General features: G+C 53.4%; 2 protein-coding genes across 3 annotated transcripts; both read left to right on the top strand.

Annotated features, from left to right (window-relative positions):
- The first annotated feature begins 372 nt into the window (after window positions 1-372).
- Window positions 373-3,717, top strand: LOC147575307 (uncharacterized). The gene is made up of 3 exons (XM_086683341.1): window positions 373-464; window positions 1,670-1,934; window positions 2,962-3,717. The coding sequence occupies exons 1-3, from the start codon at window positions 373-375 to the stop codon at window positions 3,715-3,717; spliced, it is 1,113 nt and encodes a 370-aa protein (XP_086539467.1).
- On the top strand, window positions 2,754-16,311 carry TBX3 (T-box transcription factor 3). Of its 2 annotated transcripts, XM_086681773.1 has the most exons (8): window positions 4,089-4,477; window positions 6,114-6,381; window positions 7,318-7,377; window positions 7,673-7,819; window positions 9,690-9,766; window positions 10,818-10,975; window positions 12,436-13,112; window positions 14,810-16,311. In XM_086681773.1, exons 1-8 carry the CDS (start codon window positions 4,089-4,091, stop codon window positions 15,269-15,271), a joined length of 2,238 nt encoding a protein of 745 aa, XP_086537899.1. In that variant the 3' UTR covers window positions 15,272-16,311. The 2 variants fall into 2 exon arrangements, with proteins under 2 accessions (XP_086537900.1, XP_086537899.1); XM_086681774.1 differs by lacking the exon at window positions 7,318-7,377 and having other exon boundaries at window positions 2,754-4,477.
- Window positions 16,312-17,068: the final 757 nt, after the last annotated feature.

Genomic DNA, 17,068 nt, shown 5'->3' with positions numbered 1-17,068 from the left:
GAGAAGGCCGTGTAGACCCCGCGTCTGGAGGCTAAAGCCGTGGGTCCAGGGGCGCGCTAGCCTTGTGGGTTCCCCTGGCTGCCAGGCCTGGCACAAATCTTCGGAACGCGCTGGCCAATGTTTAACCCGAATGCGGTGGCCACCAGGCCGCTTTTGTTTGTTCGCAAATTAATCACCCAGCGCACGGCCGGCGCCAGAGTGGGTTTATCACCCACCGGGAGGGGGGCGCGACGGCCCAGCAGAGACAGAGGAGTTCGCACCTTCCCGCTTTTGATCCCGAGTTACCGCGGCCTCCCAGCAGAATACGAGCCTCCCGGGGCCGAGTCTGGGAGGTCAGTCATAATTGGCGGAAGTTTGCAGACCATTAGCAAGATGTCGACATTTTCGATCCAGAACCCCGCAAACTTTCCTCTCTTCCCCCCTCCACCCCTTGTGAGCAAGAATGGGGGACGGGTTATGGAGCGGTAACAGGGGTGACCCCAGGGTTAAGTCAGAACTACGGGCAAAATACAGGCATTCGAGGGAGGGGGCCACGTGAGGGCCAGAAATCCCGCTCGGTCCACGCTGGGGCCAGAGGCAAGTCGAGATATTTACGAGTGAAATTAGCAAGCTCCCTTCCCAAGTCCAAAACAGAAGGGAGGCCAAGAAAGCGGAGGACCTAGTGAAACATCTCTCTCCCGGTGCATCTGGTCGCTTGAGGGCACCGAGACAGTGAGGACTTGGGGGGGGGGGGGAGGGAGGTGTCAGTCGCATTGTGGCTGCAGAACTACCTTCTACATGGAGCGGCCGGGCAGAGATTGGCTGGCGAGTGTAGGCAAAACCAGATCGCGGGGATTTGGGGCCGCTCCTGAAAGCGCCGCCGAGCTGCCCCGGGCTCAGGAGGCGAGCGATGTGGGGGAGGGGGTGGGCTTGGGCCTCCAGAGACTCGTGAAACCCTGCAGTGACCTCGGTGGAAGGCGTAAGGAGGGGTAGGCCTGGCCTCTCGCACCCTCCGGGATCGGCCGCTAGGGACGCGGGGAGGGGGCGTCTGACACCCCAGGGCCCTGCCGCCTCTTTCTTCTGTCTCCCTCTTTCTCTCTTCTCCACCACCGGCAGAGAGAGACACCAGAGAAAGACAGGCCGAAAGGGAAAGAAGGGGGTGAGATGGCGAGCCAGACGGAGTTCGAAGAACCACTCCATTCTCTCTGGTGACTTCAGGGAATTCTCAGCGCTGGCGCCAAGCGCTCTTAACCATGTGCGTCAAAAATGCGAGGCTGGAAAAGCTTGTCGCCTCTAAAGTTCCGCCCCTATCTCGAGGCCGTTGGCCCACAATAGAAGTGCATTTCACCCTCCACTTGCTCCCATTTCGGAGTCTGGGAGCTGGGGGCGTGGGGATATACAGGGCGGACTAAGAGAGGACCGCGCTGGCTGCCTACACACAGACACACACATCCCAAGCCTTGGGTTTCTTAGCCCCCTAGGCCTTGAAATCAAACCTTTCTCCGCTCCTTTACACTCAAGGAAGCTCTCCACCCAGAAAGGGTAAAAGAACATTCCACCCAAGATTTCCATCCATCCAGGCAGGGACGGCCCAACTCCCTGCCCCCCACCCCAGAAGCGAGAAACGTGGGTTTGGGGAAGCCTCTGATCCAGACAGGGAACCTGTGGTAACCTACCAATTCGGCGACAGGTCTGATTCGGAAGACGCCTCCCTCCCCTTCACCCCCGCTGAGCCCCCCCCCTCCCCCCACACACCCTACCTGAACTGGAACCAGTCACCTGGCCTCTGGGGTGGGGGCGTATCACGGTTTGTTTTACAAATTCACCCCCCGACTTCTGGTGAGATAAGTCCCCGGGTGCAGAAAGGACTGAGGCACGAGAGAGATAGGTGCAATGCCCGGAGAAGATACAAGGAGGGCGCGCCTCCCCCTACCAGCTCTCCCAAGGCCGCCGAGGTGAGGGCAGAGGTTCGGCCGGGGCAGGCCCAGAACCTAGTCCCTCGCCGCGCTCCTTCCGTCCCGATCTCCATTCTCTCCTCTACACTCACGCACACATTCAGGTGGAACTCGGGGAGCCCGGATTCGGATAGAAGACGAGATCTAAAAGGGCTGGCAAATGCATTTCAAAAAAATCCCCGAGTCCGCCTCCCGGGGTGAGCGCAACCAGGGCCGGAGGCGCAGGCTGTGTACGTGTTTGCGTGTACGTGTTTTCGCGCGGGTGGCTCGGTCCCGGGGTGCCCGCGCGTGTCCGCGCGCGGGAGTGGCGGGGCGCTCGGGTCCCCGCCCACGGCTTCGGGTGGGGCCGGGGGGAGAGGGAGCCCCCGCACGCGTGTGCCCGGGAGCCCGCGAGCCCAGGAGCCGGGAGCCCGGCGCCGAGAGCCACCCGAGCTCGGGAGCCCTTCAGCGGCGGCCGGGCGGAGCTGGGCTCCACGTGGGGCCGGGGAGCGCGCAAGCCCGGAGTCTCGGCGCTCGCCTCTCCGCCGCTGCCGCCTTTTGTTGAGGCCGGCGGCCGAACTGCAGCTCGCCGGGGGCTCGGCCGTCCGCCTGGCCCTCCCGGGGCCGCGGCGAGAGGGTGAGCCGCAGAGGGAAACGGCCGCGGCGGCCGGCGAGGAGAGGCGAGCCGAGCGCGCGAGAGGCGAGCGCCCCTGCCCGGCGCCCGGCGCGCTCTCCGCCTTCCTGGCCCGGCTCGCTCGCTCCCTCCTCCTCCCCCTTCCTCCCCGGGCCCTGCCTCCTCCCTCGATCCGGGGCTGGATGACTGAGGCATTTCAGACGTGGGCTGAGCCAGCGCGAGCGAGCGAGCTCAGGGGCTGCAGCGATCTCTCGATAAGCCACCTAGAGGCGACTCTGTGCGCGCTCCCCAGTGGCTCCCCGCCCTCCCTCTGATCATGTTGACATATTCACAGGACAGGCAGTAGTACCGATGCGGCGCTGCGACGTTACAGTTTCCGACACCTTCTTTTTATAACTCGGCTCTATCCCCCAGCACTCGACCTGTGAAAACCACGCCTATGCAGCAACACAATTGGTCCGAAAGCGTCAAAGAGCCAATCAAGAGGCCTCCGGCTCCCCGCAGCCCACAGCACAGCCCGACCTTCTAGAGCCGCCGTGCAGACGCCCGGGGAATTCTAGAGGCGGAGGAGGGTGGCGCGGAGCTCTCGCTCGCTCGCTCTCGCTCCCTCCCTTTCCTCGCGCTCCCTCTCCCGCTCCGTCCCTCTCTCCCTCTCTCCTGTCTCGCCCTCTCTCTCCCTCTCTCTCTCCCCCTCTCCCCTGTTCATTCCCCCCACTCAATCCTCCCTGCCCTGCGCGTCTGGACGCAGATTTAGGAAGCGATTTCGCTCACGTTTTAGGACAAGGAAGACAGGCGCGGGAGAGGAGCGCCGCGGGACTCGGATTGCAACCCAGGACACCCTCCGGAGGCTCGGAGCAGAGGAAGGAGGAGGAGGAGTGCGGACGGAAGCCAGTTTGCAGTTCAAGTTTTGATAGCGCTGGTAGAAGAGAGCTTGAATCAGAGATTTTTTTTTTTTTTTTAAAGGCGAGAGACTTTTCCGCTCTCTCGCTCGCTGGCGGAGCCGGGTCTAGCGCTACAGCAGACGCCTCCAGCGAGAGAGAGGGAGAGAAAGAGAGACAGGGGGGCGGGGAAGAAGGAGAAGAGAAGGTAAAAAGTCTCTCGGAGCTGAGTCGTCCGCAATCGCAACAAAGAACCGGGGGCCGGGGAGCGATTCCTGGGACCGGGGGCTGAAGTGTCGATTCGGCTAAGCGGCGGGGCTCGGGCGCCAGTGAGACCCTGCTCGCTGCTCTCCCTGTGAAACCGACTTCCAGGAGCGGCTTTTTAAAAAAACGCAAGGCACAAGGACAGTCACCCAAGCGACTATGTCTCCTGATTTCTCGCCTTGCCCTCTTTAAAAGAGGCATTCCCCCTTCCCCAAAAGACACTTCCCCCCCTTCCCTAGGGTGCTTTAGTTGTGACTCCCCCCCCCTTTTTTTTCTTGCTTTCTTTTTTTTTTTTTTTTTTCTTTCTCAAACTATGTGCTGCTGTTAAAAACCAAAACAAAACCAAACAGCAGCTGCGGACTTGTCCCCGGCTGGAGCCCAGCGCCCCGCCTGGAGTGGATGAGCCTCTCCATGAGAGATCCGGTCATTCCTGGTACAAGCATGGCCTACCATCCGTTCCTACCTCACCGGGCGCCGGACTTCGCCATGAGCGCGGTGCTGGGTCACCAGCCGCCCTTCTTCCCCGCGCTGACGCTGCCTCCCAACGGCGCGGCGGCGCTCTCGCTGCCGGGCGCCCTGGCCAAGCCGATCATGGATCAATTGGTGGGGGCGGCCGAGACCGGCATCCCTTTCTCGTCCCTGGGGCCCCAGGCGCATCTGAGGCCTCTGAAGACCATGGAGCCCGAGGAAGAGGTGGAGGACGACCCCAAGGTGCACCTCGAGGCCAAAGAACTTTGGGATCAGTTCCACAAGCGGGGCACCGAGATGGTCATTACCAAGTCGGGAAGGTAAGCACGTAGCAGGGCCCCCTCCCCCAAGCTAATGGAGGTGTTTTCTTCTCCCCCCCACTTTGCCTTTATCTCTCTCTGTTCCCAGAATACCCGGTTTGCCAGTTACTCGGGTTTAGGCAAAACTTAGTTCCCCTGGAACCAGGTACAGACATTCCCCGGCCCCTGCCCCACGGGTCGGGAAATTTCAGCTTACCTGGCCCTTTGCAGCCCTAGTTTTTCCCACCTCGGTCCTCACCCTGGATTCCCTACAGGCTAGACAGGATTTTTCCAAGGCACTCAGACATCTCCTGCAGGAAGAAAGAAAACCACCCCATGGCAGGAAGTTCGCTGTTCAAACCTTTCTGGAACATCCTTATGTCTTTGTTGATGTTCTGGGTTTTGTTTGTTTCATTTTGTTCCCAGCGAGAAAAACTTCACTGCCCTTTTCTTTTGTGTGGTGGTGGGAGACCCCGAAGCTGGCTCTCCATTTGCCCTTTCTGCTCTCCAGCCTAGCCTCTGGGTCTGCAGGGGGGCCTGCGCTGGCCTCCGGCAGGGTCACAGAGAAATGGAAGGGCATTTGGGTTTGTTTGTCTACACTGCTTCACGTGTCCGTAATCCGAGGGAGAGTTTAGGCAATTTTGGATAATTAAGATGATGTTTGCAGATCCAAGTCCCCTGGAGAGACACATGCTGCTTTTTTCTATATTACCAACCATATTTTATATAACGAAAAGGTCCTTGCCTCACCGAAACCTGCCTGTCCCTTAAAATCAATGATTTTTTTTTTTTTATGGCATTGAAGTCCATCAAGGCATAGTGTTGGAATAATAAAAATAAACTCCCTCTCTTGAGGGATGTCTCGAGTTTTCGGTATCTTTCCTAGCAAAATGAGGCCAAAGCTGGGCACAAAAATTCTCTAAACCCAGAAGACGTTACCTCGGTTTCACAGCGAAGTGCTTCCTTTCGAGTCAGGACCGTGGGTTGCCACCGCTTCTGGGAAATAAAAAGCTGTTGGTGGTACAGCCTTGCCTTTCGGGACGGGCCCGAGCCAGGGGAGAAATGTGGTTAGCAGCATGCCAGGCAGATTGGTTATCGGGCCCAGAAGTCCACCCCAAACTACAGAATTCGTTTTGAGAACTCACTGAAGGCCGGTTTCATTTCCCCCAGAGGTGGGTTCGCTGCTCCGTAGCAGGGAAGCTGGACGTTTATTTCCTTGATAAATTTAATTTTTTCTCAGCAGTGGCGAATTCTAGCCTTGACTGACCCCACTTTAAGTAAAATCCTACCCCTAGCTGTTTAGAAGTAGACACTCCGGGGACAGGGGGGAAAGGCCAGAATTTCTCTGTAAAGAGGGCCATCTGTGAAGTCCTACAAGAGGAAAAAAATTGTGGAGAGATTATTAGACGCTGTAGAGAAAGGGAGTGCCATAATTCACTTGTTTTGAACCTTGAGACATTTCACCGTAGAGAAATTGAGGGTACTTAACACTTCTGTCGTGGAAGGATATGATATTGCCCTCGGTGGCCTTCCTCTGAAACAGAAACTCCTCAATCACAGCAGAAAGTTTTGAATCTGATTGAAATATTTCAGGGTAAACAGGGACTCAAACCCAAGAGTCTGAGCCATTTCTTTTTCTCTTCCCTTGCTGTTGTAGGCGAATGTTTCCTCCATTTAAAGTAAGATGTTCTGGGCTGGATAAAAAAGCCAAATATATTCTATTGATGGACATTATAGCTGCTGATGACTGTCGATATAAATTCCATAATTCTCGGTGGATGGTGGCTGGTAAGGCTGACCCTGAAATGCCAAAGAGAATGTACATTCACCCAGACAGCCCGGCTACCGGGGAACAGTGGATGTCCAAAGTTGTCACTTTCCACAAACTGAAACTCACCAACAACATTTCGGACAAACACGGATTTGTAAGTTTCACCGCTCAGTAAAATTTTCTCTTTCTTCACCTTAGCAAAGGCAGCGCTTCCCCTGGCCTTGTAAAATCACAGGTTTCTGCTCAGGCTTCTCCCTTGCCCTCTGTTGCTAAGTGTAGCAAAAGTTGTTCGATCGGAAACAGAGCCAGAGAGAGGATTCCGGGGTGTTTCTCTTTGGATAATGGAAGGCCTGGCGCTCTAAAAGAAACGAGGGCGAGAACACTCACCACTCGCGTTCTGTGGCAATTCCAGGTCTTGGTAAACGCCTGACAGTGAAGTTAAAAACCAATTGTTAAGCTACAAAATCAATTTTAAAGTTATGTGTCTGCCAGGAATTTGTTTTGAGCTATCCTACTTCTGTTTGGAAACGAGCCTTATTATTTCTTGGGCGGGGGGTTAAGGTTCAGAGCCCTGGCTACGTTGGTTTAAAAGGGTGTGAGTACATTTTTGGAAAGATTTTTTTTTTTTTCTCCTATGAAAAAAAGAAACTCGGGCTTAGGTGAAAGTCAGGTTTGCTAGAAATGAGACGGAGCTCTCCAGGATAAAAATGATGTGCATGTTGGAAGTGTATGCATGGAGTCAGTGGGAGAGTCCTTAGAAACTTTGAGGAGACTGGAATTGCTTGTAAAAGTCAAGCAAAACATCTTTTGTCCCCTGCCCCTCCCCCTCCCCAACATTTCAATAAAATAAACCGAGTGATAAGCGAGGAATCAGCAGAAAGATTAGGCCCAGGAAGATGTGAATGACGCGGAAACATCTTCAGCGGGCAGGAATTGCATTTGAAGCCTTTGATTTGATTAAGGCATAAATATTCCTCTCTAGAGTTCAACCTTTCAGGGCTTTAAGTGGATTGGGCTCGTCAATTAGTGGGCGCTTAAAGGACTGAATCATTTTGTAAATTAAAATGCATGTTTTTCTCTATCTTTTAAGACTTTGGCCTTCCCAAGTGATCACGCAACGTGGCAGGGGAATTATAGTTTTGGTACTCAGGTAGGCTAGGGTTCAAGGTACGAACGGACCTTAGATGGTGAGGGTGGGGGGGACCCTTTGGAAACCGAGGAGCAGTTTGGATTCTCCAGAAGATAACATGTGTGGAGCGGAGTGTGCCCAAAGAGGTGCTCCGAGGAGAGGAGGTGGGCTCCAGATAAGCTTGGTACCCTTCGGTGGGGTAGATGTCAGCCTGGCAGGGGTCCTAAGGTCCCGTTTGTCTCACTAAACCTTTTTTTTTTTTTTTTGCTGTGTGTCTCCCCTCTCCCCTGCGCCCCCCCCCCCCCGCCCCCCACAGACCATATTGAACTCCATGCACAAATACCAGCCACGGTTCCACATTGTGAGGGCCAATGACATCTTGAAACTTCCTTATAGTACATTTCGGACATACTTGTTCCCCGAAACTGAGTTCATCGCCGTGACAGCATACCAGAATGACAAGGTAACCGAAAGGCGCTTTTTCTTTTCCACGGTGATATTTTTCCCCTCACCTTTAAGCTGCCTGGGGAAGACACTGAGGGATTTACAAAAGAATTGGGATGGGAGAGGCTCAGTTTTCTTCTGTGATTTGACCTTCAGGGGAGCTTTTGGGGGGGAAGGGGCTCTGAGCGTGTCCAAGAGGCAGGGAACGCACAAAACAAAACAAAAACTTGACCAGCTAGGACTCCAACGCGGAGTGAAAACATGCCAAACTAACTTTGCTAGTGAGCAGCTCCTATAACCGTGTTGCCACCGGCTTCCCCACTCCTGGCTTTTTCTTGTTTGTTTTGAGGCTCAGCTTCCTCTCCTTCTGGAAGAAGCATCAAAAGCCAGGTTCCAGGTTCTAAAGGCACCAGCTAAAAAGTTAAGGCAAAAGCCATTTGGGATATCCTGGGAGGAGGATCCCATTGGAGAACAGATTTTCTCCCCTAGCCAGAAACCCTGGGTAGCTGGTCTGGTTTTTATTACCTTTTATGCTGCTGTGTTTTTTATGGTGTGTGTGTGTGTGTGTGTGTGTGTGTGTGTGTGTGGTTGGAAAAACCTCCTCTGATCACAGGGTCATGCTAATCGAGTTGTCTGAGGCTTTTGAGATGAGATGACCAAAGTCATCCCTTCATTTGAAGGTGTTTTTTTTTTTCTCCCTTGGGCCTGAAGCCCAGATTAGAAGTACCCCCAAATGGACCAGCAGGCAGCACCTGGTATGTCAAGTTATGCTGGCCTGAAGGTCATGGGCATGTGCACCGAGAGACCCGGGGAAAGTGAAGCTTGCTGATTCCCCAGCTCCCAGCTTGACTGTCAGCAGGCTGTTCTGGGGGTGGGGGCAGCAGAGGACCCCTGCTCTTCTGAGCCCTTTTGCATTTGAATACGTTGTCCCCATGGGTGGGTCCTCTGACTTTCTAGATCTCTTTTTTTTTTTTTTCCTCTAAGGGAAGGGATTTGAAAGATTACATACTATGGCATTTTGCCCCAGCGTGCAAATGCACGCTCCCTCTAGACCCAGAATCCTGTGAATCTGAGTTGTTAAAGTAATAACAAAACATAGCATTTTAGATGGGACAAAGAGGCCACAGGCCTTCTCCAACCTAAAGGGGGTGGCAGAGCATATAAATGAAAACAAATGTTTCCAGTGGTCATTCAGTCCTTTGACATCGGTAATTGTCAATATTGTAATTCCTCAACCCTCCTCCCCCGCACCGACCCCAACCCAGCAAAAAAAAAAAAAAAAAAATAATAATAATAATAATAATAAATAAATAAAAAATCAAACCCACTCTGGCACAAGAGCAGCGAAACCCCATAAATCATTTTATTAGATTCACAGAAAAGTTTGGAGTGTATGCTGTGTGTGTGTGTGTGTGTGTGTGTGTGTGCACGCGCGCGTGTGTGTGTTTGGGGGCAGGATTTAGCCATAACATATTTTATGATTAATTGCACTGTATGAAAAAAAAAACAAAATGAAAGCCTAATTTTAAGATCTACAGGTTGTCTCTTTTGACAACTTTGACAGTCTTTCCATTTCTAAACCCAAGCTCTCAAGGCTGCCTGCAGAACAGAATGAGGCATTTCCCAGACGGTATAATTTCAGTCTGGAATCCCTGCTGTGGCTTCCTATGGGAGGTGTAAGCCATGGTGTAGATCCTTGATTTTTCTCCTGGTCCCCTCCACCCTTACAACCGTTATTCCTCTCCCTTTCTCTTTAACCTGGCATATACGAATGACTTTTTTTGGCAGTCCAATTTCTAGTAGACTGAGTTGGGGGGGCGGGAACTCCCCCCGAAACATTCTAGAAAATGAAGCCAATGTCTCTTTCTTGCTTGTGTCTCCTCCTCTAGATAACTCAGTTAAAAATAGACAACAACCCTTTTGCAAAAGGTTTCCGGGACACTGGAAATGGCAGGAGAGAAAAAAGGTGAGTGGAGACCCTTAACCAGTATCTTCTCAGGTAATTTGGAGAATTATTTGCCTTGGGCCCAAGACTCAACTGTTAGAAGCGGGATGCAGGCACTTATATTAAGAAGGTGTGTGGGTGGGGGGGCGGGGGGTGGAAAAGAATTGACCGCCTCTCTGCTACCTGCTTGCAAGGACATGAACTAGGCCACACCATAGCGGTCTCTGGAAGAAAAGTGTCAGGGATAACAGATCATATACAGTAGCCTATTCATTCCTAATGAACTTCATCCCAGCCAGGTCCCAGGAAAGGACTAAACCATTCACAAAATGCTTTGGAATTTTTGCAATCTTGTCTTGCACATACGGTCCGACAGAACTGAGGCCCCTTGAGAAATCTAGGATGCTCTCCTTCATGGGTATACATATCATTTTGCATTAAGCAGACAGCTGGATAGTATATGGAAGCGGCTCTCCCCTCCCCCACCCGCTTTCAAAGAATTTCCAAAATCCAGAAGATCAGCCCAGATTTTTAACCTCTCCCCTTGCGGGGTGGGATGGGGGGGGGGGGGCGGTGAGCGTTAAAAAATAATTTCCAACATCCACATAGAATTTTATTTTGCCCCTCCGGTTACGATGGGTATGTCGGTAACACAATTAAAGTGCACCATGAAATAAGCAAGTTGGCAACCGCGGTCTTAGCAACCAGTGGGGAGTTTGGAGGCTGTGTGTGTTCACCAGCTGGGGCACCCAGTTCACCCTCCTTCTGTAAGGCCGGCCGTTCAGCTGTCTGTGGCCCGTGCTCTTGCCCTAATGAACTGCTGATCTTGAGTGGAGCTGAAGCCTTCTTCCTCCAACAGCCCCCTCCCCTCCGTGCCACACTCAGGCCTCCTTACAGGCTCCAGAACAATGCTCTGGTCCCTGGCTGCCTCGGGGCAAGCAGGTTTCAGAGAAACCGTGGGTGGTGGGCAGGGTGAGGTGTGCCCAGTGCGCCTCTTTGGAGAGGGTGAGGCGGACAAAGAGGGGAAATGTCTGTTCCGCTCTGTGACGCTGGGTGTGGGCTTCTGGCACAGAAAACAGCTCACCCTGCAGTCTATGAGGGTGTTCGATGACAGACAGAAGAAGGAGAATGGTACCTCAGATGAGTCCTCAAGCGAACAGGCAGCCTTTAACTGCTTTGCTCAGTCCTCGTCTCCAGCTGTCTCCACCGTAGGGACATCGAACCTCAAAGGTAGGACCTGATCGCCTCCAGTTTCTCCACTCCAGGTTTGGCGCGGCTGGGAGATTTGGGGGGGGGGGGTGGGGGTATCCACCAGGGACCCTGCCCTTCAAAAACTCCAGATGCTTCTTCAAGTCCCCAAGCAGGAGCCACAGTTCAAAGAGGGTGGCCAGGTGTGTCCCCGTCCCTCAGGTGTATAAAGGAGAACTCCGAACCCCCTTCCTGCAAACCTTGGTTTGGCTGAGGCCGGGGTGGCTGTTCCTTCTCGGTGGGGCCATCTTTGAAAACTTGCGCGGAGCACGTCTCTGTCTCTGTCTCTGTCTCTGTCTCTCTCCCTCAACTCTCTCCAAGCTAGCAGCAAGCTAGCAACTGCTGACTTTTTACTATCTTTGAGCTCTAGATTAAAATGTATTTGGCCTGAGGCGGGGGGCGGGGGGGGGGGGGCAGGGAGGGGATTCTCTGCCACCTGGAACAGGGACAGTGGCTGAGAAAACGTCCAGCCTTAGAGCCAACAATGGGAAAACAGCACTGGGGAAGCAGAGGAGGCCCTGGGGATCCAAGTAGGGAGAGTAGGGGAGAGAGAGAGCGGACAAGATGCTTCAAACCCCCAGTTAGTTCCTGTGTTTAAAGAACAAGAACTATTTATTTGGAAAGACACACACACTCTCTCAGCGGGAAGAAACCTGTTTTTAAGTGAATTAAAATGAAAGTCCATTATGACTTCAGTCCATTTAAACTTTAAACATAAAATAGGATCCCTTTTTCTTTTCCTTTTTTTTTTTTTTCCCCTGGGGGGAGACCCACAGAGGGTGTGGTGAAAGAATCTGTGATTGTCCCAGGGTGGGTGAGCGGGCTGCCCCCATCAGTCTGCAGGGACAGGGGCAACAGAAGGTTCCAGTTGAATGTGTGTGTGTGGAGGGAGGGTGTGGATTTCTGCCACTGCCACCAGGGCAGGGTTCAAACGGATCCTTCTGGAAGAATTCACAAATTTCTGGAAGGTGCCAATCTTGGACACTCACTGCACAAAGACTCTGGATAGTAACTAGGAGGTGTTCCTGAAGTGAGTTTTAGGATACGTTTAATTCTGTTTCTAAAAAGTGAAGGCAGTGAACTGGGGAAAGGCAAGTAAAGGCTTTGACAGGGTAGGAGCTCAACGGACGATTGCAAAAAATAGTAAAAGTCCACTAGTGGTTCGGGGGAGGGGGAGTTCTGTGGGGAAGGGGTTCAGTTCTATGTAAATATTGTAAATTGAGGGTTAGCTTAGTGAATCGTCCCAGTAAAGTTGTGAGGTGTCATCGCTCCCACTTTGCGGATGAGAAAACTGAGGCCCGGAGAGGTTAAGGGGCCGGCCGGGGACCACACAGCTAGTACGTGGCCCGAGCTGGGATTCAGACCAGGCAACTGGAGTTCCCCGCTGGCCCGGATTGGAGCTCACGCCCTTCCGCTTGGCTTTTGTGCCCCTCCTATGGTAGATCTGTGTCCCAGCGAGGGGGAGAGCGACGCCGAGGCCGACAGCAAAGAGGAGCACGGCCCGGAGGCCTGCGACGCGGCCAAGATCACCACCACCACGTCAGAGGAGCCGTGCCGCGACAAGGGCAGCCCCGCGGTCAAGGCGCACCTCTTCGCCGCCGAGCCCGGCGGCCGGCCCCGGGACAGCGGGCGGCTGGACAAGGCGTCGCCCGACTCGCGCCACAGCCCGGCCACCATCTCGTCCAGCACCCGCGGCCTGGGCGCCGAGGAGCGCCGGAGCCCGGGCCGTGAGGGCGCGGCCACGTCCAAGGCCGAGGAGGCGCGCGCGCTGCCGGGCAAGGAGGCCTTCGCGCCGCTCACGGTGCAGACGGACGCGGCCGCCGCGCACCTGGGCCAGGGCCCCCTGCCCGGCCTCGGCTTCGCCCCCGGGCTGGCGGGTCAGCAGTTCTTCAACGGGCACCCGCTCTTCCTGCACCCCGGCCAGTTCGCCATGGGGGGCGCCTTCTCCAGCATGGCGGCCGGCATGGGGCCCCTGCTGGCCACCGTGTCCGGGGCCTCCACCGGCGTCTCGGGCCTGGATTCCACCGCCATGGCCTCCGCGGCCGCGGCGCAGGGACTGTCGGGGGCGTCGGCGGCCACCCTGCCCTTCCACCTCCAGCAGCACGTCCTGGCCTCGCAGGTAATTAGGGGTCATCCACCGGGCTCTCCAGACCCTCCCTCGGGGTGGCTCTGCATACCCGCCCTGCGTGGGATGCCAGACCCCCACCAGTCCCCCTGGCTTAGGAGCCCTAATAATAATAATTAATAATAATAATAATAATAATTGCTAGGTCGAGGTTTATCTCACTGACTCAGCATAACCTGACACTCCCTCCCTCCCCCCCAAAAAAAAACTTCAAATTTTTTTCTAAGTTAAGGGCTGTTTCTAGTAGAGTAGGTAAGCAGTAATCATGCTAATGGCTCTATCTGGCACTTCGGTTGTGCTCGGTCTGTTCTGCTTTCAGTGGCACTGTTGTCACCTCCCCTTTATAGACAAAGTGGCAGAGGCCCAGAGATGTTGAGTCACCTATCCAAAGTCACACAGCGTGTAAGTGGTGGGGCAGAGGCGCTGACTTCAGGGTCTATGATGTCAGCTTCAGAGCTCTAATGCCTCTCCAATGGCTCATAGCCAACGGCCCCGCCAGGAATCACACAAGGGGGAGACCACGGCCTGGGGAGGGGCAGGGACTGTTTTGGGGTGGGAGTTGAGCCTTCTGCCTTTCCTTCCAGTGGGAAGCTTGTCCCCTGTCCCTCACCCCAAGCAGGCCAGCCTGTCCCCCAAAGGGTTAATGGTTTGTGCCTGTGTGGGAAATGTCAGAGGATAGGGGCAGACTTCTTCGGCTGGCTGTGGCAGGCCTGGCGGCCTCTTATACGGGTCAGACAGCTGTGCTGGGGTGCAGGGCAGCTGGGGAGAAGTCGGGCCCGCTGGAAATGCTCTGAACCCAGTGAGAAAGGTTCTGTGGGGTTTTCTGCACGCCCTTGCCTTTGTTTTGTCTGAGTACATTCGTCTCCCTTCTCTGAGCCAAGAGGCAGGGTTTGCTCCCCTCTGGTGGGGGGGGGGGGGGAAGGGGAGGAGGGAACTGAGAACAAGGCTGGCTTCTGGCCCTTCCCCTTGCTCCCTTCTCCTTCTGGAGACCCTGTCCTGGAGGGGCTGCCTGGGCAAACAGGTAGGTAGTCAGGGTACCTACCCCAAGGCAAAGGACAGAGAACTGGCCCAGGCCAGGGGGCCTGAATTTTAAATTCAGCTTCTGGAACTTGAAGCTGAGTGGCTTCCTGTACCCGTGGGGCCTACCTCGGTTTCTCTACCTGTAATACCAGTGTATCAGGCCAGATGATTTCTTTGTCCCCGTTTAGAGCAAACACCTTTCGCTCCCCCCACCCCCAATTGCCTTTAGCAAATGTATGTCCCATAATTTATACCCTTTGCTACCTTTGTGGCTGGACTAGCCTGCAGCCCCATTTATCAGGTGCACCGACTGACCCCAGTGGGAGAATTTCTAACAGTTCTGTTGGTCAGGTGCCCCATGTAGCGCGTTGCGGGCCTTAGCCCATTCACTATCCAAAGTCCCAGTGAGGGTACGAACTATCTCGTATATCCCTGGGTTTTTTGTTGTTGTTGTTGTTGTTTGTTGTTGTTCCTCCGTAAGAAAGCTGAGGCACAGGGAGTAAAGTGGATCTAGAGAAGGAAAGCTGAGTGCCCCAGCCCCAGAGATTAATGACTTGCCCAAGGCCCCAAGGTTGGGGGGAGGGGGCGGGTGGACGGTCGAGGTTGGCTCCTCCCCGCTGCGCAGGCCCCGCGGGCCGATTCACCGCCTGCGTTTCTCTTTCTCCCCGCAGGGCCTGGCCATGTCGCCTTTCGGAAGCCTGTTCCCTTACCCCTACACGTACATGGCCGCGGCGGCGGCCGCGTCTTCGGCCGCGGCCTCCAGCTCGGTGCACCGACACCCCTTCCTCAACCTGAACACCATGCGCCCGCGGCTGCGCTACAGCCCCTACTCCATCCCCATGCCGGTCCCGGACAGCAGCGGCCTGCTCACCACCGCCCTGCCGTCCATGGCCGCGGCCACGGGGCCCCTGGACGCCAAAGCCGCCGCGCTGGCCGCCAGCCCGGCCTCGGTGGCCGTGGACTCAGGCTCGGAACTCAACAGCCGCTCCTCCACGCTTTCCTCCAGCTCTGTGTCCTTGTCGCCCAAACTCTGCCCGGAGAAGGAGGCGGCCACCAGCGAACTGCAGAGCATTCAGCGGTTGGTCAGCGGCTTGGAGGCCAAGCCGGACAGGTCCCGCAGCGGGTCCCCGTAAAGCCCTCCCTAGAAAAAAATCTCTTCATTCCAGTCTCCAGTCTGCAGTGCACTTTGTTGGATGTAAAATAAACCACGGGCGCGCCGTGGGATTGGCCCTTTGTGCAGTCCTGTCTGGGAAGGGGTGCCGGACTCCTCGAGAATGTGCTAGAAACAGGCCCTGTCTTCTTGGCGTGGTTTATATATCCAGGATCTGACTCAGATTCTGGGGCCCAGAAATGTCTGTTGCCTTGAGCTGTTGGGGTAGGAGTTAAACCATTTATAGCCACAGCACCTCCCGCCACAAGGCTGGTCTGGTTGCTGTGGAGAGAAAAAAAGGTAGCCAGGCCCACCAGGAGGGGAGGTGTTGAAAGGCTTCTCCCCCAGTGCAGATTTATATATATATATATATATATATATATTTTTTTTTTTTTTTCCTTCACCGTGTCAAGTAGAAACAAAAACAAAATTAAAAAAAATATACTGGGGACAAATGAATACATTAACATGATTCTGTTTGTGAACATTAAAACTTTATAGTGACTTGCGTATCAGTTCTAAATAAATGACTGAGCAGCATTGTTTGGGGAAGGAAGTCCTTGCCATCCTTCTTTGGTCTCTATTAAGGAAATCTGTGTCTTTTTAATATTCTTGTGATGTTTTAAGAGCCGCTATAGGTCTCTTTTTGCATGATCCACAGTAATGTATTTGTGGTTTTTATTTGAATGCTTGCTTTTAGAGAGAAAAGAACATGAACCCATACTTCCCCCCCCCCCCCATTCTCTACCCTCCAATCGGCAATCCCAAGGGGGGGAGGACTTAAAGGGAAGGGGTGGGGAGAACACACACACACAAAGTGAATTTATTTTATCTCATCTTTGTAGCAGGATTTATGTCTCAGTTAATTCTCTTTCCTCTATATGCAATAACAAGGTTTTAAGAAAAATAATAAAGAAGAAGTGAGACTATTAGACAAAGTATTTATGTAATTATTTGATAACTCTTGTAAATAGGTGCAATATGAATGCTCGGAAAATTAAACTTTAATTTATTGACGTTGTACATAGGTCTATGTAAATAGGATCGCAGCCGCCTGGTTTTGTGTTCTTGTTTTCCTTTCGTCAATTTTATTTCAAGGCCACAGGATCGCTTTTAAAACTAGAAGAAAACACACTTTCTGCACCGACACCAACAGACTTTCAAAAGAGCTGTCTGAAAAAAAAAAGTTTTTTCTTTTTTAGTGTCCAAGAATGGGGGGGGGGAAGCACCATTGTCTATTTCACCCCAGACTGGGGAGGTGTGCAACTTACCTTAAGTTCCTTAAAATATAACACCCTAAGAGTGTTTCTGAGATTGCTTGGGGGTGGGGGGGGTGGGGGGGAGCCGGGAGTGCAGAGGCTGTGGATTGATTTTCTAATTTTTCTTTTGTATTTGTATTTGCTAGTCTGATTTCTTCAAAACCAAGTGGGATTGACTACTGTCTTCAATATTGATGGTGTTTTGAATTGGTGCCTATAGAGCTATATACCCAGTTCACGAGTCAGGTGCTGAGGGATGGTTTAAAGACAAAAATTCATGAAGGCATATTTTGTGTTATAACTGTTGATGAGTTCTTTGGTTTTCTGTATTTCTTCCCCTCTCTTTAAAAACAGCATTGAAATTTCAATAAATTTTTATTGAAATGTCCCTGGGCCTCGTGTGAAGTGCTTTCTTTAGAAAACTTTTCTGCAAGCGGAGGCTTCTGTCCCCTCTTGCTTCCTCAATCCCCTTCCCTTCGCCTTTAAGTAATTAAGACCGCCCCCACGGAACCCAAATGAGC

Source organism: Puma concolor, chromosome D3 (assembly GCF_028749965.1).
Source record: "Puma concolor isolate L17-30 chromosome D3, mPumCon1.1.hap2, whole genome shotgun sequence".
NCBI classification, from domain to species: Eukaryota; Metazoa; Chordata; class Mammalia; order Carnivora; family Felidae; genus Puma; species Puma concolor.
Note: the sequence above shows the minus strand (reverse complement) of the source record. Positions and strands in the feature narration are given on the sequence as shown.